This window comes from Microtus ochrogaster, chromosome 19, assembly GCF_000317375.1.
Source record: "Microtus ochrogaster isolate Prairie Vole_2 chromosome 19, MicOch1.0, whole genome shotgun sequence".
NCBI lineage: Eukaryota > Metazoa > Chordata > Mammalia > Rodentia > Cricetidae > Microtus > Microtus ochrogaster.
This window is the reverse complement of record NC_022021.1, coordinates 27,893,962-27,918,681: the sequence shown is the minus strand read 5'-3', so window position 1 is coordinate 27,918,681 and position 24,720 is coordinate 27,893,962. Positions and strand designations below refer to the sequence as shown.

At 41.8% G+C, this 24,720-nt stretch overlaps 1 protein-coding gene across 3 annotated transcripts in view; it reads left to right on the top strand.

Annotated features, from left to right (window-relative positions):
* Nucleotides 1-24,720, top strand: part of Egflam (EGF like, fibronectin type III and laminin G domains) — a 161,898-nt gene that overhangs the window by 53,868 nt on the left and 83,310 nt on the right. For all 3 annotated transcript variants that reach the window (XM_013349706.2, XM_026783669.1, XM_026783668.1), the window contains exons 2-3: nt 14,373-14,482; nt 16,170-16,253. In XM_013349706.2, the coding sequence (XP_013205160.2) occupies nt 14,373-14,482; nt 16,170-16,253 (194 nt within the window). The remainder of the gene's footprint in view (nt 1-14,372; nt 14,483-16,169; nt 16,254-24,720) is intronic.

Genomic DNA, 24,720 nt, shown 5'->3' with positions numbered 1-24,720 from the left:
TCTCTCTCTCTCTCTCTCTCTCTCACACACACACACACACACACACACACACACACGAGTTGTGAAAAAAGCAAGGGTGGGTAGATGTTTTTTAGGTTAGGTTCCCAGCATTCTTCCAGTGCTACATGTCTTACCAGGAGCCAGTATTGGATGTAAAAAAAAACAGGGGAGGGGGATTATCCTCAATTTGAGATAGGAACAAGAAGAAAAACTGTTTACCAAAGACTTGGTGTGGCTGTCTACTGTTGTGAGTGGCACTTGGAGAATGGATCAGTTTTGTGTTTTTGTAAATATTTTCTAAATTTTTTAATTTTTTACCCATGTATATAGTGTATCATCATCTTGTTGAGCCCTCACCAGCTCCAGCTCCTCCCAGAATTACCCATCACATCTCACGTCTCCCTTCTTTAGCTTTTATAATTTTTGAGGCCACTGAGTCTAATTAGTGCTGTCCATGTGTGCATGCCTGTAGGGCCATTCCCAGGGCCATGAGGAATGCACCAGCGGGCGTACACCTAAGGAAAAGTAGCCCCTCCCACCCCTGACCATCAATTGCTAGCAGCTGCCTAGCCAAGGGTGGTGCCTCGGGAGCTCCATCTGTCCTCTGTTTGGATGACTTTGTGGTTTTGTTTTTTCAGCTTGAACATTCTGCTCCAGGTAGCCAGATAAGAAGGCTTCTGCCTGGGCAACCAGAGTCGCTTCCTGGGGTCGTGATGTCAAAAAGAATGATACTTTTTTCCTCTTTGCTCATTTTTCTTTTCAAGCCATTTCCAGTTTACACAAGTGTGTATTTCAGGTAGATTTCAGACTTACACAGTAATGTTTCCATAGAGCCTTCATTCAGCATCTTCTGATGTAGATGTCTTACATTACCATGGTGATCAGTTATCAGCTCTAAGAAATTAGCATCGATGCAGCACTATTATCCACAGTAAGTTATTATTCAAATGCTACCTATTTTCCCAGTACCTTTTTTTTTCTACCCCAGAATCCAATGAGGATCCCACTCTGCCTTTTGATGTTACAATCTCTTTAATGCTGTCAGTGGCAGGTGCTCAGTTTGTTTTTGTCTTTCGGGACATTGATGCTTTTCAAATGGGTTATTCTTTTCATAGTGACAAGTAATTTAGGTTTGTCAAATGTGGCATTCTCTTCTCATCTCATTTCATTGTATGCAATAGATGGCTAGCCGCTCAGCCCTGATGAGAGAATTAGCCTTACTGTACAGTGAATTCTCGACTCCCCCAGATTTATATGTTGAAACTAAGTTCCCAAAATGACACCATGCCTGCTATGACTTAACCATGGACTCCGCAGTGTTTAGTTGTGAGAAACATATTTCTGTTGTTTTTAAGTTACCCAGCTTATGATATTTTGTTATGGCTGCCTTCATGGACTATGACAGCCTCTGTGCTGTAGAAGGAAGACTATGAGAAAACTTGTATACATGAAAAGCTCTGATGTTGTATGAGGTTGCTTGTTTGTTTCCTGGCCGCCCGGCAGCTCAGACTTGAAATAACCACACAGAAACTGTATTAATTAAATCACGGCTCGGCCTATTAGCTCTAGTTTCTTATTGGCTACCTCTTACATATTATTTTAGCCCATTTCTATTAATCGGTGTATCGCCACATGGCTGTGGCTTACCATCAAGGTTCCATCTGGTGTCTGTCTCCAGCAGGGCTACATGGCTTCTCTCTGTCTCTGCCTTCTTTCTCCCAGCATTCAGTTTAGTTTTCCCTGTCTACCTCTACTCTGCCCTATCAGGCCAAGCCAGTTTCTTTATTCATTAACCAATAAAAGCAACACATAGATAGAAGGACCTCCCACATCATTTCTCCCTTTTCTGTTTAAATACAAAGAAAAGTTTTAACTTTAACACAGAAAAATTACATATAACAAAACAGGTATCAAGTAAAAATTATAGTTACAATATTTATATCTACTTTATCTTTTATCATAACTAAGGAAAACAATAATTGTATCTATTCTTCAACTCCATCAAAGACTCCAGAAGGATATAATATTACCTAAGTTAACAGGAAGTACATTCCAAAACTCTAGAATTGACAGAGACATCTCACTGCCTGGATAGTCATCCAAAATTTTTCTGTACCGTTGGGGCATCCATCTTCAGCCTACAGGACCATAGTATTTTACAGACTTTCCATTAAGCAGGAAATGTCAAAGACAGTTTTGCCTATATTGGTAGTTTGTCAGTCACATTTTTCTGTGTCCTGCAGAATGTCTAGCAGACTCTTTCATGAAGCAGGAACTCCGAAGGACAGTCTCACATTAAGGCAAGTTCATCAGTCATTTCTTTGTGGGTCCTACATGTCCAGGTTTACAGAATATTATCAAGTAGTCCAGGCAAGAACAGTTTCTTACCCAAATGGCTAATCAGCATCATAAGGAGCCTCTTTGATGCCCATCTTCATCTTGAAGTAATTGGTGCTGCCAGGAGCAGATGTGTCTCATTGTCATGAAAAGTTCTAAATTTTTAAAACACTTTAATGCCATATTCTAAAGGTATTTTAAATATTTAAAGAATCTCTATCTAACAAAAATGTATCTATATATATCTAAAAAAAACCCTAACCATGACTATAAACTTTACTACTACAGATGATTATCTATTAGCATATATTTATTAATTATACATTACATTTTTAAATGAGCTGCACAAACACAATACCTAATCAAGAGCAGAAATATGCATATAACAAAACTGACCTTAAATTTGTATCAATAGACCAAGATCCATACCAATGCAAAGTATTCATAACTATATCATACTCTGCTTTAAATGTAAGCAAACATTTATTTACAATATTTGGAAATATGGGCATACTTCTCTCCAAATTGTTTCCTGCTCTTTATTTGGAAAAGTATTTTTAAGGGTGTTCACAGTGACCTTTCTGGAGTCTTGATCCATCAAACCACATTAGTCTGGAAGCAATCCACAGGTTCTCAACCTCTGTGGAAACAAAAAAAAAAAGAATCTTTTTCCAAAGCAACATATCCATACACCCAAATTTTGAGGAAAAGACACCTTTAAAGTATATATATTAGTTACTTAGCTCTTTCACAGTCAAAAAGTTCAAAGAAAACACAATAATACAGTCTCTCTGTGTATATTCTATCTTTACATGGCTTATTTTTTATTTCTTTTAATCTATAACTGTCTGTACTCTGTCTCTTTAAAGACTTTTTTTATAAACCATTTACTTCCTTTTATAAATTTCTATATTCTTTTTCTTCTCTCTCTCTCAAGCCTACGTACATTTGTTCAACACTGTGACTCATTTAGAGGTCTTTTTCATCTGAATTTGTCTTTATTGCATTATCTGTAATCCTTTTCTGACCAGGAGCACTTCTTAAAAAGCTAAGTGACATTACTATGACTTAGGATGTTTCACCTTTGTCTCTGCCCAGCCCCACATGTTGGAGGAAGTCCGTTCAATGCCTCTGAGAGCCATTCTCTCTGCCCCAGATCCAGGGTTGGGTTACGGCAGGTCTGTGTTGCCATTAAGCAAGTTGTAACACTCTGCTCACAAACCCCATTTAATGCTCCATAAGCCGGACCTCCAGAAAGAGTCAGAAAGCCACTGTTTCAAAACCTCATGGCTTTTTTTTTTTCTGCTACCACTAAATCAGGAATGCTTCTCTTAAAGGAGTCTACTTTGTGCTAGAACCCACTAGGAAGCACACAGGATTGAAGAAGGCTAGAGGGAGTCCCAAATGTCCCTGACCTTATGAAGCTTACAATAGCGAGTCCATCTGGAATAGAAGAGAGAAGGGGACTTGACAGTGTGCCCTGGTGTTCCGGCTATGTGGTAAATGGGAGGAAATATAAAAGGTGTAAGTGAGGACTCTAGCCTTCAATGTTGGACATTTGGTGCATTTGTGAGCCACTGAGGAAAATAATCTCCAAGTTTTAAGTAAGTTTGTAATTTTGTGTTGGGGCCCAGTCACAATTATCCTTGGGTGAGTTTGATCCACTGGCCATAGGTTGAAATTAACAGCGAGCAAAGCCATAGGTTGAAATTAACAGCGAGCAAAGCTTCTATGCTGCCATCTTGTCCAAATGTCATTGGCAGGGTTCACGGTCTGTACTTCTCTGCCCTCCCCAGTTGGTACATGAATTTAGAATTGTAGGGAAGGATGGGCGTGCTGCTTATAAGCATTTATGTATCTCTGTGTAATGTGTGTGTAATTTGGTGTATGTGTGTGCTTGTGGGCATGTATGTGTGTGCACGTGCACCTGTGTGTGTGTGTGTGTGTGTGCATGCATGTGTGCATGCATGTGTATGGTGATAGGTATGCATGGTAGATGTCCAACCTTCTTGTTTGCTTTCTTAGACAACATGAGAATCTAGCTAGCGCCCCACTCCCATTCCTGTTTGGAGGGCATGCACGTGCACACGTACCCATGGATGCTTCAGTCCATATCCTAACCTGTCAACCCACACTCCAGAAGGATGACCTGAATCCTGGTGTTAGACTTTGTAATGGTGGACTTCAAAGGGAAGCCTGGATTTGGCAGGAATGGACTGCCTCACAAACAGGCCCATAGGGTTCTGCAAGACAAGACCTCTTGCCCAAATCCTGGCATGAGTAGAGCAACCATGGTTCTATACGTTAAAGCCATATGCTTTTGCTTCCTTGCAGGCATTAGCTTGGAAACATCTTCTGTGGGGGGATTTCATCACATCCTTACGATGCTACTGTAGTAAGGGAGTAACAACAATAGAGCATGCTTCAAAAGACACAAATGCAGGTTTTGTTTTCTTTTTTAGAATTTGCTATTTTTAGTTAGCCAGGCACTTTTCACTGCATCCGTGGCTATTAACGTGGTTCACTTCATGAAAATCAAATAACTGGAGAGCTGGCCATGCATTTCTGTCACAGACTATATTTTGGTTTGCATTTTGAAATGTTTTTATGAATTGTATTGCAAAACTAATTGAATCAGAGATGAATTTTGTTTAGTAAGTTAAAGTACTTTACAAAATAAAATTACCAAAAGAAATTGATCTAATTATTTGGAAGTTTCCAATGCAAAAAAAAAAATCCTAATACAGTGTGTGTGTGTGTGTGTGTGTGTGTGTGTGTGTGTGTGTGTGTGTGTGTGTGTTTACCTTCCAGACAAGGAGTCTCAGAAATACAGCTCCTCCCGGCAAAGAAGAGGCTTTTATTTCGTTATCTCTTTGGAGATGCAGCTCTCAGCTTACAAGAACACAGCTTTAGGGCTGTGTTCATGGCACGCTTGATTAGTGGATGGTGCTCATTTATACCAGTTCCTCAGCACTACTTTTCTATATGCGACAATTTCATCATCCATAACCATCATTGTTGAAATGGAAATATTTTTTGTTTAACTGCTTGGATCTGTTTGTCCCACATGTGAGTGGCTCGTCGTGGGAGGGCTTTTAATGTGGCGGGAGTACTGGATGTCCTCACCATAACAGACAAGCTCTCAGCCTAATTGAGATCAAACTCTTGCTGCTTCTCGGAGAGCTCTTAGAGAGCCAACCCTGGCTTTTGGATGCCTTACATAAAGTCTGTCTTCGGCTTTGATGACACAGAGAGTGTAGAGATGGGAACAGGGTCTCAGTTGTAGCCGGAGGAGCTCTAGAGAAGGCATACTGTGACCTGCTGTTACTGTGAAGACCCTACTCTAGACACCTTCTTGCCTCTGAAGCTATACAGGCCCATGTCTTCCCTTTGCCTGGAGCTTTCTCTGGGCCTTCCAGATCCTATGCTTTCCTGACTGGAGTTTATCTCTATCTCAGGACTGACACCATGGGCTGCCTCACCCCTTCCTGTAGCCTGCCCTTCCATATCCCAGGAGTCACCAAATCTCTCTTTCAGCAATGCTCTTGTGCAGCAAATACAGCTTCAAAGAACACCAGCTGAAGTCTGCCCTGCCCTCTTGAACACGTCAAACAAACTCAGAGAGAGGTCATGCTCAGACATGGCTTGGAATGTCTCTAATTCTTCTAGCAGTTGTTTGTATGTCCTGTATCCAAGCCCCAGGATCCTATCCTCTGTCCCAAACACATGTAGTCAACTGCTTCTTGAACTAAAGAAAGGGGAAAAGGCTGTCATCACTTAACCTATTCCATAGGCGTGAAAATCCTTACAATGGGGATAGCAAAGAGGTGGCTAGACGAAATTGCTAGCCCTAAATACTTAGCAGTGCTGCTCCCATCACAGGGTTGAAGGGAGCTTGCATAAAAAGAGGTTGATGGGGATGGTGCAACTGTATTCTGGAAGTCATGGCAAGTGGTGATGGGAAGTCCAAGGGGCATAAGTGGTACTCTAGCTGAAAAGAAACATGACAAAGCCAGGCGCCCCACTTGACATCTGGTCCTACTTTACTGGGGCACAGAGGACTGTTTCTGGGGTACAAGGGGCTGGGCTAGAGGAGGCCAATAGAAAGCCACAGAATATACATAGAAGGGATGGGTGGAGAGGAGTGGGAGCTGAACGGGGGGGGGGGGCAAAAGAATCATAAATCGCATGGAATCACACAGAGTGAGGCAGGAGAGATGGGGTGGGGAAGAATACTCAGACTTTATTTCTCACGGTACCTCTTTCTGTCTCTTTGGTAAGATCTTACATCCCTAGACCATACAACTCCCTTTCTTCACCCAAAAAAAGTAGGAATAATGCCCACCTCAACCCAGGAAAAGTGCGAGATGAATTAACTTCCGGCAGACATGGTGGGTTGTGCAGAGGTCTGAGCTACAAGTCTCTTTGATGCTCGAGCAAATGCTTGCAGGCTGAGGGGAAGAACACTATCCAGAAGAGTAAAGGGAGCTGAATATAGCAACAAAGAGACTTTGGAAACCACACACGTGGGCAAGTGGCATTAGATCTAGAAGACATGATTTCTGTCCAGCCATGAGGGGCAAATAGGAGTTGACTATGTTTTCAGTACTTTAGATTTTCCCAAAGATTTTAAATCTCCTTTTCTCACTCTTGTCCCTCCCTTTCTTTCAACCGCTCTCTGTTTAAATGAATGTTTGCATGGCATGGTACCGGGTCATTGCCTGGGTAGCTGTTTCCAATAAAAAGTAGATTAAAGAAATAATCAACGATTGTGTGAAACACAGACTTGCATGAGAAGAGCAGAACAGTCGCTGCCTCTGGGAGGGAGACTGGAAGGGGGCAGCAATGAAACATGGAGTTTTATCTGCATTTGTTTAGCCTTTATTTTTAAAGAAATCTGAAAAATAAAATTGTAATAAGTAGTAATGATTTCAGTGTTATATACATGCTAGTTGTTTGGTGAAAGAGAAAAATATCTCCATTTTTATTCATGTATTTTTATTTTATATGTGGGCCTGTGTGTGTATCTGTGTACCACATGTATGAAGGCGCTCACGGAGGCCAGAAGAAGCCATAAGATCTCCTGCAACTGGAGTTATGGGATGTTGTGAGATGCCCCATGTGGATGTTGGGAACCAAACCTTGGTCTTCTGCAAGGACAACAAGCGCTCTTAACTACAGAAAAAAATACAGAGAAAACACAGTACAGTCAGATGTATGGAGCATTGCCCCACCAATTCCTAGTTCATAACTTTCATGGGGATATGAAACCACCGCCCTGTGCGTGAGACCTGCTGCTCTAGCCCTGAACCCAGTGACACCTAACTAAGTTATCCTCCGTGCCTTCACCTCTTGTCACCTTCTGTGAACCCCGATGTTGACAACCCTCCCTTGGGATTAGGAGTCCAAGGAGACAGGCACATTTGTGAGACCTCACTCCTGAGAACTTCCTTAGTGAAGGCAGAACAGAGTAGGAAAGATCATGCAAACTTCTGTCTACTCATAGCCCCCCCCACTGGATAACAAGAAGCAAGGACAGCAGGTATCATGTCCTTTGCAGCCAGCCACTCCCTGATAGAGGATCAGTCACATTCGGTAGGCAATTTCCTGTGACATTTTTATGTCCCTGGAAGCCTCCTTCCTGGTTATCTTGAGCTGGCTGTGATGGTTGACATGAGGCATGAGAACTTAAGATGATGTAGGTCTACTTTCTTTTGTTGTTGAGAGCTAATCTGCATTATTAACTGCAAACTATATGTAGCCCTGTTGTTAAGTCCAAGCAGGTAGACTGCAGGCATACGGCAGCTCTATGGGCTCTAACTGGCCAGTGCACACTTAACACTACCTCAGAGATTTCCTCCATAACCCAGGGTCTCGGCTTGACTCCTAACCCCACAGTTCTGACCTTTGAATGCAAAAATGAATTTCTTTTGAAATGAATTTCTCTACAATGTGAGAAACCAATATGACGACATTGTGTAAAGCTTGTCAAACAGAAGAAAATAGGGAAATAAATAGTTTTTAATCTCATCTGCTTTAAATGTCACAATCAATCTTTTTCTTTTGCAGTCAAATTATTTTTCAAACAAATTCATCATAAGTACTATGGTCATCTGGGCACATTTCTTAAGTTTTACACTATATTATTTTAAAACACAGTGTAAAAATATATAGTCTAAAATTTACACTATATATTACAGGCATGAACAAGGCCGAACCCCTGCCTTGTTCTCTCCATATGCTTTCAGATGAACATAAATTCAGGTTTATAGAGGCGTTCCCAAGGTAGTAGAGAGAATCCCTTCATAACTTGACCCTGTTTCCCCTCAAGCTAACTCCTCCATAGCTGTGGTACACTTTTATCAAATCTCATTTGGCAAAAGCATAATTCCGTCAAGGAAGCCATAGACTTTATCTGGATTTACGAGTTTCTCACTAACGTCTTTTTTTCTGTTTGAAAAGCCAGTCCAAGGTGGCACATGTGTTTGATGCAATCCCATGCGCGTGTTTGTCCACAGTCCATCTGGAGGACGTCATCTAGTTGTGTCCTGTTTCTGCCATGTAGATCCTTACTTACGGGGTCTCTGTACCCCGAGAGGTGCTATGTAAAGTATTTTGCTGGGGAGGCCTTCTCTTGTTTTAAGACTCTCCCCCTCAGACGGGCTCATTACACTTCGAGGAACCAAAAGACAGGACAGAGTCATGGCTATGGGCACCACTGGTCTCCCACCATGCCTGCGTGCTCATTTGCACTGCCATACCTGATTACTGGGGGGCAGCACATGCTCAGGCTGTCGTCGGCCATCCTTGCTGTCACTTAAACACCTCAGCTCATTTTAATAGACAGAGCCAACATTTCAGTTCTTAAAAATCGTTTCTTTCATAACTCACAAATTTGAATATTTCCCTGTGAGTGTTTACTGGCTATACTTCTTGTTTGAGTTTTCTCTTCATATCTTATTTATTAAGGTTTCAGTATGTTTTTTTCATCAATATTTATGAGTTTTCATAATAAAGATATCCCATGGCCTGCCATTTAGCAGCAATTACTTACCCCTCAATCTCCTGGTCTGAACTTTCCTTTTGTAATGTTTGAAATGCATCGTGAAAGTTTCATGATTGAGAATCAGCTAGTTTCCTTTTGATTTATTTTTTTTTAGCTTCTTTGAAGCTTAGAAATTTCCTCTACCAAAAATTAAATAGGATTTGGAAATCCAAGTACGTTCTATAGTTTGATTTCCCAGGTGTCACAGGTTCTTCAGGAATATTTTCGGTATTTGGTCTGGTGTCTGACCTGGTTGCCTTTCACGCACATTCCTACCTCGTAGGCGGCACGAAAAGGTCATTTTGGGAGAGATACATTGTGTTTTCTCTGTGGCCCTAGGCAGGTTCCCCGTAGCCATTCTGATTTCTTCCTCCCCTCACTCCCATGCGTGCTCAGCTGTTGATCCCAGACTGGCGGGTATGTGCTGGAGACATTCTTCCTGTGACAGTAGGAGAAAGTAAATGTTGCTTTTTCTGTCTAGGACACCTTCCTTCACTCCCATTTTGTCTGCCTAATTCTTACAAACCAGGCAGAACCTGGCATGTGTTTGCTGTGTGCAACAAAATTGCTACGTGTTCCCCAACAGTAAAGGTCCCTAAACCCAACTGCAGTGTTTTGTTGTGTTTTGTTAACTTGTTTGTGGGCCCACATCTTTTTATCCTTCCTGTGACCTCACTGGCTACCAGTCCCTTGTACGTTTAGAAGGCTCAATTTTGTTAGATTTGTAGAAAGAGCAGAGAAATGAGTGAAAAGGACAATGAAATATGAGTCATACCAATGCCCAGCAATATTTGATGTAAATTCTATCCAGAGTATACGACAGTGAAAAGGACATATTGCTGGAATTTATGTTTCTATGATACCAAGATGGGTGCTGTAGGTTGACATTTTCCCTATCCGTCACTTTCTGTATAGGGGCTGTTACTATAACACAAAGGCTTGGAAACAAACAAATGGCATCTCACACACACACACACACACACACACACACACACACACACACACACACACCTCCTCTGAAGTTGGCATTCTGGGTATAAACTAAGTTCTACCAATCAAAGATGCTCTCGGAAGACATAGAGAACAAGAAAGGGCCAGAGGCCACTTTCCTGCTGCTGTTTTTGCAGCCAGGCCAGGTCACTAGAATGTGTGAACTCGTCATTCTAGTGTCGTTTACTCTCTTGGATGGAGAAGCAGCTACGGTACCAGTACTGGCAGTGGGAGAGTAAAGGCTTCTTGGTTCTGAATCTCTGCTGCAGAGTAGAATTCTGGCCTCATTCCTTTCCCCTCTCTTTCTTTCTACTATCTGTCTGTCTGTCTGTCTGTCTGTCTGTCTGTCTGTCTGTCTGAATCTCTGTCTATCTATCTATCTATCTATCTATCTATCTATCTATCTATCTATCTATCTATCTATCTATCTATCTAGCCCATCTATCTTCATCATTATCTATCTGTCATAACAGTTGATGGAAAACTACTATACTCCAACTCTCTGGCCATCTACCAATTTCTATAACTATCTTTTATTCTTGAGAATTTTAGGGTGTTTTCTAATTTAGGAACTGAACCATTACAGACATACAAGAAATATGATGACTGACTCCCTTTTCCTAACTAAGCAAGCTTGCTGCCTCAGTCAGTTTTAACTTTTCTCAGTGCATAGCAAGAAGTCCTATTCCTATGAATACAGATGTAACTATCCTGTTGGTTATCTTAATATTTCCTGAAGGAACTGTTAAACCATTTCCGCTATCATTGTCCTCATTTCCGGCCACCTTTTAGGTTGTTAAGCATAGATCTTTTAACGCAGCAGTGAATCTGGTCTGTAGTGGCAATTATACAGTCAGACCCAATAATAAAATTATAGTAAGAAAATATAGTTGATTTAATGGCTAAGATCTTATCAAAATTTCTTATAAAACAATGAGAAAAATAATTCAATTTAAAAAATTAAATACACAAAGAAAAATCTCCAAAAAGTATAAACTATTTAACTTAAAAATTAATTTTACAAGGGTTTGTTTTGTTTTGTTTGTTGTTATTTTTTGAGACAGGGCCTCACTCTGGAATTCCAGCTGGCCTAGAACTCATTCCGTTGACTTGTCTGTCTTTGAACTCACAGATCGGCCTGCTTCTCTCTCCCTAGTGCTGGGATTAAGGTCGTGGGCCATCGTGCCCAATCCGTCACTGGGGTTTTAGAACCTGGGCTGCCACTTTGGGATCTTGCATTTCCCTGGCATATTCAAGACTCTAGGTTTGATCCCCAGAACTGCCAAAGTGGTGAAGGAAGCCTCAAGATTTCCATAGAAGTGTAAGATTCTCAGCAATATTGAGAAGATTAGGTTCCTGAATGTAGGTACCTCTGGGAAAGTGGGAGCTGCCTCCTGGCCTCCTAGTTCCTGCTAAGTGAAACAAGGTTCGATCAATTAGCCCATCCGAAAACCTTAAGTTCTGTTATTGGAAACATCCATAAAGCAATTAATTGCTTAAGAAAGAATGAGAATAACAAGGTGACAGATGTCTAGAGACATTTTAAAAACCTGTATGTAATATTGAATTAACAGTATTATACATGAGATTAACTGAGCAATTTCCTCAGTTTTTCAAAACCATTAATATAACTCAAGTTAAAAAAATCTTAGTTATGAGGGGAAGATAAGAACATTGGTGAACAGCCCAAGAAGTAAGAAATTGGCCCATTTAAATGGACACATTAGATTTCTGTAAATTGCAAATGTCTAACTGATAAAGCTACAGAATTCTAAGCAGTAGTTAAAAAAATAGCATCTGGACACACTCGAAAAATAAAATTAAAAAACAATTAAGACGGGGTTCGCTCTGTAGCCTTGACTGGTCTGGAACTAGCTCTGTAGACCAGGCTGGTCTCAAACTCACAGAGATCCACCTGCCTCTCCTTTCTGAGTGCTGGCATTAAAGGTGTGCCCCACCATAGTCAACAAGGAGAGTCAGACTTTAGAGCATTCGTTCACTCGAGGGATGTTGGAGGAGCTCTGATTATTTCCTACTCTGTGTGCTGAATAGTAAAGAACTGGTTTCTGCCCTCATGGAATGTTATTTAAAATGCTCAATTATGGGAAATAAAGTGCCTAATGGTAATGGAATGAAAAATACTGCTTATTATGGAACAAGTATGGTATGGGAGTATTTACAGTCATTAAAAATAATGATTCTAATGACAGCAAATTAAGTAAAATGTAATATAAAATTATGAATGTATAAATACTTAATCACTAAATTATAAACAAAATGATACATAGCTAAAATTATATGTATCATGCACATATAAAATAATTTTTTTCAATTGCTTATGACCAATAGAGGTCTACTAAAATGCTAGCCAGACTTATTTCTGAATGATGGAATTGTGTACATGTGTGCGTTCTCTCAATTTTGACAACTTTTATATGTAGTTTTAGAAGTATAAAATATCTTATTTATGGTCATAAAATTGTTTAAGAAAAATAGCACCCTAGATTCTTTTTTCTGTTGCTGTGGTAAACACCATGGCAAATGCAACTTAGAGGAGAAAGGGTTTATTTAGGTTCCAGGTTACATTCCATTATTGCAGGTAAATCAGGGCAAGGGTAAGTCCATTATTGCAGGCAAGTCATATCACATTCACAGTCCAAAAACAGAGGGTTTTGAATGTATGCATGCTTTTGCTCACTTACTCTCTCCACTCTTCAACATTTATCTGTCTGTCTGTCTATCTATCTATCTATCTATCTATCTATCTATCTATCTATCTATCTATCTATCTAGATGTATTTGAGTGTTTGCCTGCATAAATATATGCACCACATGCTTACAGTATTCCTTGAAGCCAGAGAGGGCGTTGAATCCCCATTAACTGGAGTTACAGGTAATTGTGAACTGCTATTTGAGTGCCAATAACTGAACCCAGGTCTTCTGTCCGAGCAGAGTGCTCCTGACACTCTTGCCATCTCTCTAGCCATCATTTTCTCTACTCCTACATGGTTCAGGATCCAAACTCAGGGAGTAGTGCTACTCATAGAGAATGAACCTTCACAGTTCAATTAACATCATTTAAGATAATGAATGATAAACATGCACACAGGTCAACCGGGTCTAGACAATCCTTCATTGAGACTCTCAGGTGATTCTAGATTGTGTTAAGATGATAATTAAAACTGACCTTTACAGAACATATTTTCAAAACAACCTATAAGTGTAGGCAGAAGTTTCTGTCCTGCCCAGTCCTGCAGCTGTTCAGTCCCAAAGAAACACACAGAGGCTTATATTGACTATAAACTGCTTGGCTCATTAACTCAGACTTACTATTAACTACCTCTTACAACTTAAATCAACCCATAATTCATATCTGTGTTTAACCACATGGTTTGTTATCTTTTCTCAGTAAGGTATTTTCATCTTGCTTCTTCTCCATCTAGCTGATGACTGCCTCTCTGCCTTTCTTCTTCCTAGAATTTGCTTTGTCTAGTCTCCCTGCCTATACTTCCTGCCTGGCTATTGGCCAATCAGCGTTTTATTAAACTAATATGAATGACAAACCTTTACAGTTTACAAGAGTATTATCCCACAGCACATAAGACTATATCAGCTATATAAGCAGATACATGTATGCAACATGCATACACAACAAATTGTTATAAGTAGATTAAAAACTGACCATCTTATTAAACCCTTTTCAGATTCTCAAGGGAAAGCCATAGAGTTTGGCCCATCCCACTAAGAACTGTAATTATCACTTTGCTGATCTCTAATGACCTCAAGTTATGGGATGGATCAAAGTTATCAGGCCACTTTATCAGCAGTGGGGTGGGAGTCAGGAGTCTAATTCTAGTGAGATTGTCTGAGATAGATGTGGTATATCGGACAATGTTTCATTTTCCTGAACTGTGATCTTTGTCTGTCAGTACACACTCATAAACAACACTGAAGATGGGCTACAGGGAGCTTCTAACACCATCTCTTTCGTCTGGGGCAGGCAAGTTGGAGCCTCCTGCTGAGATCAAGATGGGAATCTTGAACTGCACAGCTTACACCCTCCAGTGGAGAAAACCAAAGTATTCTGGCAGGGACATCATTGGGTACACGGTGAGTACAGAAGCAAGGTGGATTCTGCTGTGTGTGTGTGTGTGTGTGTGTGTGCGCACGCACACGAGTGCGTGTGTGTATGTGTGGAGAGGGAGAGAGAGCCCATTTTCACTATGTTTGTACCTTCTGAGCAGGTTGCATATCCCTTATCTGCTTGGGACCAGAAATATTTTATACTGGTGACTTTTTTTCAGACAGATTTCAGAGGATCTGCTTAATACATACTTAGATATCTTGAGGCTAGGATCCAAAGCTAAAGCCCCAATCTAATGATAGTTTATGTGTATCTTATACACATATAGCAGGAGACAATTTTATATAATTTTAGTGCATCTAAGTTTTCACTCATCACGTGAAGTCAGGTGTGAAATTTTACTTTGTTATGTTTTGGTGTCATGTCAGCACTCCAAATGCTTCAGGTTTTGAAGCAATCCAGAGTTTGGTTTCTGTATGATAAATATTCACCCTGTTTGTGACCCCTTACATAGATCCTCTTGTGTTAATAGCTGTGTCACTCCCCTCTGTGAGCTGGTACCACCATTCACACATTGGGACCTTTCCAGTCTTTGCTATTTAGCAAAGGAAAACAAAGCAAGTAGAACGCAAAGTTTCTGCTGCCAATCGCCTGCCATCAAATTTCGATAGTAATGCAGAAGCAGAGGACATCATAGGGAGTCAGGGTGAGGCTCCGAGTTAAAGGGGCACACAGGTAAAGCCGGGGAGTGATCAGCCACTGTGGCTTTTCCACCAAAGACTACAAACTAGGTTGGACGACTACAGGCCCCCAAACGTTTTTCTCTGAAGAGTGATTTTAGAGATGGGGTGGCTCTAGAAATCAGGACATTTCAGGCTTCTGAAATCTTTGTGACACCAGGAAAGCTGGCCATCTCAAGCCCATGAAGCCCTGCCCCTGGGGTTGAGCATTTCCTCTGGGATGGAGAGAAAGCGGCTTATTTCACTTGAGTTCCACCACCCCCTACTGTCTTTGTTGCACTGAAGAAGAGAGACTGTTGTTCACGGTCCACGCCTTCTGGTCTTCTTAAAGTGGCAATCTATTCTTGAGACTGTCTAAGCAAGAAAACACCGTGACCAAATGCAGCTTGAGGAGGAAAGGGTTTATTCCATCTTGCAACTTTCAGGTCATCCTCCATCACTGAGGGAAATCAGGGTGGGGACTCAGCCAGGCAGAACCTGGAGATGGAAACTGAAGTAAGGACCATGGACGAGTGCTACTTACTGCTTGCTCAACCTGCTTTCTTCCAGGACCCATAACCACCACCCTGAGTGAACCGGGCCCACCCACAGCAATTGTCAAAAAGAAAAAAAGAAAATACACAGGCTTACCCCGGGGTCAATCTTGCAGGGGTATTTTCTCAATGGAGGTTCACTTTGCTGAAATTACTGCTGTCTTTTGTCAAGCATGGGAAATGAGTGCCGCATGAAGGTTATATTTTGGGGGAAGAGGGATGAGCTGAGTCCAGCTCTACCCATCCTTCCTCACTGCAGGAGTCTTTCTCCATGCCTGAGCAAGCTTAGGACCCTTCCAGAAACTACCCTTTATTCCCAGAAACTTAGTACTTATGGGGCAAGGGGACATACCTCAATACCCCCACATTTCTGTTTATGAACCTTTGATCTTAGGGAAATGTTACCTCTGTTCTCACCAGGGTTTCTCCTTCTTTTCAAGGTGTTTGTCTCCGAGGTTGGTTCAGACAAGTCCCTCCAAGAGCGGTCACATAATATATCTGTTAGCCAGGATACCGTAATCATTGTGAGTATTCCATGTAGTCACTGGGGTGTTTGGGGCCTTGGGGAAATGCAAATCGATTTCTGGCTTGCTGCCTATACTTCCAAATATAATAACAAAGGTTTCTGTTGGCATTCTCGAGTGTTTTCTGTGTGCACTGCTTCAGTAGCATGGTATCTCCTTTCCAGAAAGGCAGGCATTTGAGGAAAGGGTCCATCCCAGACACATTTCACTTCTTCCCTCAGTGAAATCAGCCACCCGCCCCCCCCCCAACCCTCCACTATTCTTTTCTTCATAGCATTCAAGGCTGACATTTTTGTAATCTCAATAAAACTTTACAAATAAACATGGCACATCTGTGTGTTCCCAACTGGCTGGAGACATGATGCAGAAGAAAATGAGATGTAATTTGAAATGTATATTCACATGGTGGGTTGTTTATTTTATTTTCCCAGCCCCGCACCATATGTTGGCTCCTCCTGTTTCCTGTCAGGGTCTCTCAGGGTGAACTTTTTTGCTTTTGACTTTTTCTGGTTCGTTTCCTGTTTGCCCCTTAATCTGAAGGCTGGTGCTTCAGAACAGCTCCATAAAGCAGGACACCGGCTCCGACAAAACAACGCTGTCATGATGGTGGTGGTGGCACTGTCTGTCACTGCCATTTAATAAGTGCCTGCTGAGTTCAGCACAGCCCGGAACCTATTTGTCATTTTCGATAAGCCGCTATTGCTTATTAAGTGTCTGTCACTGCCGAGCACCGTCCCTCCTGCTTTATGTTTGTTTTTCTGTTTAATCTTCACAACTCTTCCGTGACCTCATTCTGCTGACAGGAATGCTGAAACAGAAAGATGAAGTAACTCCCCTGAATCATATAGTAGGAAAAACCAGCATCTCCGCACACCTTGGGCGGAGGTCTAAGCCACAGACCTGACTTGTCTTTACACAAGCTCTCACGGCCTCTATGGACTAGCTATGCATTTCACCTTGTTTGTGTCTTCCTGTCAGCCTCCAACCTTCAACTCGTCAGCCTCTGAAGCCCTCAGCCTCAGTCTGCAGTTCTCTCTGTCCTAAGTTGAAAGATTCTAAAGTTCTGCCTAATTCTGTCAGTTTCTAATTCCAGCATCTTGCTGGTGTAACAACTGGCATAGTGGCTTCTAAATGTCCACCACAAGGTGACATGCAGTCCCTGTTTGGGGACAGCATTCATTTGGGTTAGCTTCATTTAGGAAATCATCTGGAACTTTCCATTAACCTATTGATCCAGCCAAAGAGTAGGCTTTTTCCCCCAGCTGTATCTCCACATTCTCCTATCACGCAAGCCTCACAGTTCTGCCTAAAAACAAGGTACTGACCACATGGAGCTTTAAAACCAAGAGTCTGCTCAGCACAGGGGACCTGGGCTGTGCCTGCGACTCAGTGAAACCAACTTAAGGCAGGTGTAAACAAGAAGACCACGAGGTGAGGCACAGGGCTTCTGAGCCTGCCCCTCCCATTTGCAGGTAGACTGTTGGCCAAAGCGACTTTGTCTATGTTTTGTGTCACATGGAAGGAATACAATAATCGGACTGTAGTGAGAGCAACCAGAACTCTGTCTTAAAATCTCATAACGATATTAGATGCCATGCCCAATGCTCTGATGTTGACTATACACCCCCTGTTATTTACATCCAGGCATTAGGGTGTCCTGTCAATTTCTAATATTCCAGTAATAACTGGTATAATGGCTTTGGTATGTCCACTGCAAAATAACATGCAGTTGTTGTTTGGGGATGGCATTCAGTCTTAGAAAAATTCAGTTCATCTGGATGGCATGTAATTCCAGCTACATAGGAGGCTGAGGCAGGAGAATGTTGGTTTAAGGACTATTGGGCTACAGAGTGAGTTCAAGGATACACTGTAAGTTACTTATTAAGGCCATCTCTCAAAAAGAAAGAAAAAAGAACAAGAATGGAAAACGTAAAAGAAAAAAAAAAGGTGGAGGTAAAAACTCAATGATAAAGTACTTTACTAGCATGGGAGAGGCCCAGCATTCAAACCCCAATATGCAAAACAAAACAAAAAGAAACAAAACTTATATTTACCCTGATAAAGCAGTTAGAGAACAGTATAAGACCAAAATGCCATTGACCTGATATTTAAAAGACAGGATTTAAAAGGAAAAGATAAATATTGACTCAAGAAGTCAAGAGATAAAAGTTAGGGTTGAAATTAGAAACAGAACTTTCTAAAAAGTTGGATTCAAATGAATACCCTTTCAGTGGGAGGAACTGGTTTGGACCTTACGAATGGGCATGTGTGTGTGTGTGTGCACATATGGCCAGGTGCCTGTATGTTTGGGTGTGGGTGAGGACGCTTGTCCAGTACACGGTACTCGAGTGGAATTAGAGACTATGTGGAAACGTAGTAAACCAGGAGAACAGAGTAGGAAGGCTTGCAGGATGGCTCTCCACGAGCTCAGATTCCTGGGCTGCCGCAAACCAACTGGGCAATCTTTCTGAGTCTCAGTCTCCCGCCAATAAAATAAGGATTCTAATTCTCCTCTTGGCCTCAGATAGTACGTATGGTTCCTAAGCGGTGTGTCAGACAGCCCCAGAGGTCTTCAGCAAAGTTGTGATGTTTTAAAACTTTAGGGCTGGCAAGAAGGCCTGATGGATGAAAAGAAGTTCCTGCACAACCTGGTGGCCCAAGTTTGTTTCCCCAAACACGTGAAGGTGGAAAGAGAGAACTGACCTTACAAAGCTGCCTTCCGTCCTTCATGCATGTACCATGGCATGCATGCCACCACATATATATCATCTCCACACACACACACACACACACACACACACACACACACACACACACACACACACAATCATAGACTTTCAAGGAAAACAGCAACATCTCTGCAAATCAATGTTAAGAAGGAGTTTGGATATAATTCCTTAGTAAATGGGCTGTGGTGTGTTTCTTTTGTTCCAGAGATGCTACAAAATGTTCCTGAGAAATTATGTGTGCCTGAACGGAGAGAATTTGGGACCTCTGTGCTTTATCAACCTATAGCATACAGATGTGGTGAGAACTAAATGAGGCCATGGCTGAAGCACTCTCAGCACTGCTGCACAGAATGAGACCTAGGAAGGGTTTAATATAGTTCACGTGGCAAAGAAAGGAGTGTATTTGCCTCTGCCACACCTGGGGGCAGAGGCCAGCGCCCTGTGGGTTGCATTTAGCCCTGCAAATTTTTCTTCCTCTTTAGTTCTCTTTTGCTTTCCCTTCTTTCCCTCTCTTCAGGGACCTTGATCATCAGGCAATTTTTATGTCTTCAGGAGACTGAAGTCCAACCACAGCCCAGGATCAGGGAAAGGGAGTTCTCTTTACCAACTTGTTGAATTCTCTACACCCCGTCGTCTTACATAAGGCCCACCGTAGATAACTAATCCCAGGGTTAGCAAGTGGAGTTGTGACCATCTAAGAAGGACATTAGCGTCTTTATTCCTGGTGTATTATCTCACATGGCAAAGAAAGGCTAAAGGGCTGAAGTCATTTGAACTCTGCTCTAAGATTCCGGGAAGCTGATTGAAAAGGAGAAAATATTTAAACCCGTGAACAGCATACTGGGGAAGCCCCCCAGCCCCAAACCTCTTTCATCCTTACTTTAACTTCCCCAGAGTATCCTTATAGTAACATAGGTCCCATGGCCAAAAAGAAAATTGACTTGATTTTCCAGCTTGAATTTTAGGTAGGGAACTAGGTTGGCACATGGTTAGTCGGATTTAAATGATGCATTGAAAGGGGAGAAACAAAGCAACAGATAATTTGACCAATGTAACCTGGATGGCAATGTGGAATCCCTAGAGATTGCTTGATAGAAGCTTCTATAAGCTTCTGATTTGGTTAGCCTTTTGTGTCCACTCTAGAAAGATGACTTGCAGCTCCACTTGGGAAAACAAAATAATGAAATCAAGCAATGAAAACTTGACAATATTTTTGATAATTAGAGCCAGAAAATAATGGTTAGACTGGTGAATTTTTTACATTCTGATCATGCATCATCAGTTAAGTGTTTGAGCACACACCACTATATGTATATTTATGTATTTATAAATTATACATGTAGGACTATACTAATATATTATGTACATTATAAAATCCCACAGAATCCTAACAGAAGAGATAAAACTGAAATAGGAAGGTCTGGTTTCTTCTGCTATCTTAGTAGTTTGTGTTGCTTACCTAGAGGCTCGGGGCAGTTCTTTGGACTCTACTGGTCTGCCTGAGAGAGAACATTGCTTTTTTTCAGGTCATATATAAAGTTAGAGAGAGAACACTTAGGCATTATAGGGTTTGTTTCTAGTTCCCACTCTCCCAGGTGAGCAGATGTGACCTTCAGCAAGGTCACCGAGCTCATCAAAATCTCTTTGACAGCACACGGATAGACGAACCATGTTTCCTGACTGCAGCTACATTGGCCAATAGAGGGCATGTCGAAAAATGCCTGTGCATCTTAGAGGGAAAACACCAAGAGTATAAACTCTCTTACAGTGCTCAGGAGAGATTCCACACCAGGGGGATTGTAGCCCCAGGTTCTCTTCCATCCCATTGATCATTTCCTTTTTTAAGATTGTTTCTATCTACACGTGGTCTCTCTGTCTCTCTTTCTCTCTTCCTCACTCTCTATCTCTGTCTCACTGTGTGTGCAGGCATTAGATCCCTGGGGACTCATGATTGTGCAGGTGGCATTGATGAGCTCTCTCTATCCTGCCTTCGACCCCACTGCCCTCCCAGCCTTTTGTTCCCTCGTCCCCATGGTCTGAAGTTGCTAACTGCAACAATAAGGGATTCTTTTATGAATGAGGAGTAAATGATATGAAGAGAGAGAGTCCTAAGAGCAAATTGTAAATAGAGGGAGTCTTAAGACACTGAAGGGCACTGAACTTTGGATAACCAGAGCCTAACCTTAGATATTAGCGTGCTATGTCTGGCGAAGGAGATTGGAAAGACAAAGTGATAGGATGTTTTATAATGGAAGTTAGAGTCACTGTTGCTTGGGATAGTGGTGTAGTTATTGATCTAGTTTCAGAATCTATAACATGTGGATAATAGCACTGACCTCTCAAAGCTATTGGATGGGTTGAAGAATACAGTAGTGTGCCCAGATCTTACAAATTTCAAAATACTGCATACAAATATTTGGCTAACCCAGTCATGAGATGCAAGGGTGATGCCATGGCCGTCCACGAAGAGGGCAAGAGTCTCAGGGAAGAAATATCTTAGTTCGGTTACTCGAACTTTCTCTGTGAGCTCAGTGAAATTAGTGACCTGCCTTTTAAAATCTCCTACACATGTGTGGTGAACACATATTCATTGACAGATGGTCTTGGTGTTGTATAGACAAAGGATGCAACTTTAGGAAGTGATTTTTTTGCATTCCAGAAAAGAATAGACAAATAAGAATCAGGGTTGTCTTGCAGCACCCAACTTTGCCAAAAATCACACAAAGAAGAAGTGGAGAGGGAGGTAGGGAGGCTGCTGGGTTCACTCTGGCTTCTCCCAGAAAGCATCTTCAGTGCAAATGAAGTGTAAGAGAGAGGAACAACTCGGCTTGTTTTCAGACTTTGACGAAGCAACAGAACAGAGAAAAACCTTTTTTATTTAAAGAACAACATATTCAACATTTTCTCCAATTCCATGAAAGGCTAGAGTAGCAATTACAGGATATCCAAGGATAGGCCTAGAAAGATTTGTAGAATTGTCTGGTATTTTACTAATGATGCCACAAAATTCTGAGAAATTCTGTTTGGGAGGAGAGGTGTCAGCAGAAGAAATGACAGTAAATCACCGACTCCAGTTCTTTCTTCATGGCCCCAATTTCTCAGTACTCGACCTCTACCAATTAGGCCACCTGGTTAGCATGAAACAGTCGCCCTCTGTCTCTTCCCTACCATGTCTAATGAGCAGTTTGAGTCCTTGCTAATGCATATATGCCACTTCGACAAATAGAATTTTTCTTGGTTTTTATTTCTGATACACTCACATTTCTGATCTATGAACATTCATGTTCATAGTTAAATTAGTAATCTAGATTTCAGTGTTTGTAAGTATTTATTATTGAAATAATAATAAATAAATAATAATAAGTGAATAAATAATAAGCATCACAAAATATTTTCAGTATGGATATGATTCCATTAGAACTTGGGTTTTAGAGTCATAGTGAGGCAGGCTTGGATCAGTACTTTGTCACTTACTAGTATATGTTCCGAGAAAATTGAATTAAATAAGGGTACATGCTCAAAGACAAACACAAAGAACAAATAAAACATCCACCAATGATAATTAATGTTAGTGAGATTTGGTATCAACTCCTAGCAAAATCAAGAGCAATCTATGAAATGATATAATTTTACTCCATTTTCATATATTTTGGGGACTTCCAGGAGAAAAGTTTCCTACAGCAAAAGCCTGTAGAACATTCACTTGGTGAGAAAGTATTTCTTCTCAGTGGAACAAGCCGGGAGTGTCAGTTGGGAGAAGAGCAAAACCTAGGTTTTGGACCTGCACACTCTAGACTCTGCACCTTTCAACTTGGCCTAAACCCTGGGATAGAAGGTAGAGGTAGGGTTCTAGGAAGAAGAGCAGGAGGGACACTATGGACACAGACCTCGTGTTCAGCAGGAATCCTCTGTGAAGGCGTGTATAGGACAGAGAGAGGAGCAAAGGAAAGACTAGAAACAGACATCTTCTGGACTGCCATAGCAGTAGCCCAGACAAGAAGCCAAGGGACTGTGAGATAGAAATGGAAGAATGGGGTCAGATCTGAGGACATACGTGGTTGAGGGAAAAGGACACTCAGCCGTGACTTTGGGGTTGTTGACTGCAGAGCCCAGAGCATGGTTGCTCTCTTGTTTTGTGCTGCTAGAACAGAGCATCGTGGGTAATTTATAAAGAGGAGGAATTTATTTGGCTCATGTTTCTGACTGCTGGATGTTCAAGAGCACCGCAGCCACACTGCTCAGCATCCAGTGAGGGCCTCCTTGATGCCTTGTCCTGTTGTGGAAGGTGAAGGAGCCCGAGAACGTACAGAAGTGGGAGGGGCCAGCTCACCTCAATTTATACTTTCCAATATTTATGTATTTATTTATTTTTGTTTGTTTTTTTTTGAGACAGAGTAGCTGTAGCCCAGGTTGACCTCCAACAAACTACTTATGTACCTTGACTTTCTGAGCTTCCTGCTCTGACTATCAAGAGCCAGTTCCTTCAATAAGCAGCCTCTTTCTGCAATCACTAGCCAATTCCCACAGTATGTAATGGAATTAATCCATTCCTGAGGGCTCTGTCCTCATGATCTAATCACATGGGACGTGGCTCAATCTCTAGCACTGCTGTATTGAGGATTCAGGTCTATATTAGTTGATGAACGTGAACTTGAGGAGGATGCATTCAAGCCATGGAAGGTACCATTGATCATGATGGAGGGGTCAGTAGTTGAGGCTCTTGTCTTGATGAGGTAATCTGCTATGCTGGGACATCCTGGCTCTTGATTTCTTTCTTTCTTTTCCCCCAAATTCACTTATTCATTCATCAGAAACCCCCACATGAGCACGAGGAGGGTGTCTGGCAATCGTGTGCTAAGCCCTGTGATACCAGGGAAATAGGAAGTTCCATCCCGTCCTTAACTGGGTTGGGAGAAGGTGACAAATGACAGGCAATTACAATACAAGGTGAGCAGTGTTAAAATTGAGGCTCACCAAGGACACCAAAGATGCCTAGAGGAGGGGCATCTAACCAGACTGAGGGACGACGGGGTAGAGAAATGAGGTAATGTCTCAGTTGAGTCATGAAAGATGGGCAGGGTGAGCCAGGCAAGAGTAGCGAGAAGGACATTTCATGGAGAGGAGCAGCAGGTTCAAAGGCCCAGAGGCAAGGAATTGAATGGCATAAGTGTGATCGCTGCCAAGTTGTTAGGTATGACCGGAATGTAGAATGCCAGGAGGGGCGATGGCATGGAGGATGTTAGGCGGGTGAATGGGGGGAACACACATAGGCTGTGCTAAGGGGATTTTAAAGTGCAAAGTGATAGGATCTGATTTGAGGTTTAGGAAGGTAACTTTAGCATAGCAGTATGGGTGTACGGTCAGTACTTGTGGTAGACAGCATCAGCCTATTGTCTTCATTGTGAGGGCTTAGATCTAAACGACTACTGGCATAAAAATAACACAGAGTCCAGTGGAATGAAGAAGGTGTCGTCAGCTACCCTGATCACTGACTGGGTGATGGAGAGGGAGGAGGACGGAGATGTCAGTGTCAAGCTGAAGCTTCTAATGATATTGTGAATACAAATAGGATGTGTGTGGCCCCAGCTCTCAAGCAGTTCAATGGTTTACGACCTGGAAAAGCAGTAACAGTTCACAGGGCAAGTTGGTTGTCCCTTGTTCAAACGCTTCGGATCAGAGCTTCAGATTTAAAATATTTTTTGGTCTCTCTCTCTCTCTCTCTCTCTCTCTCTCTCTCT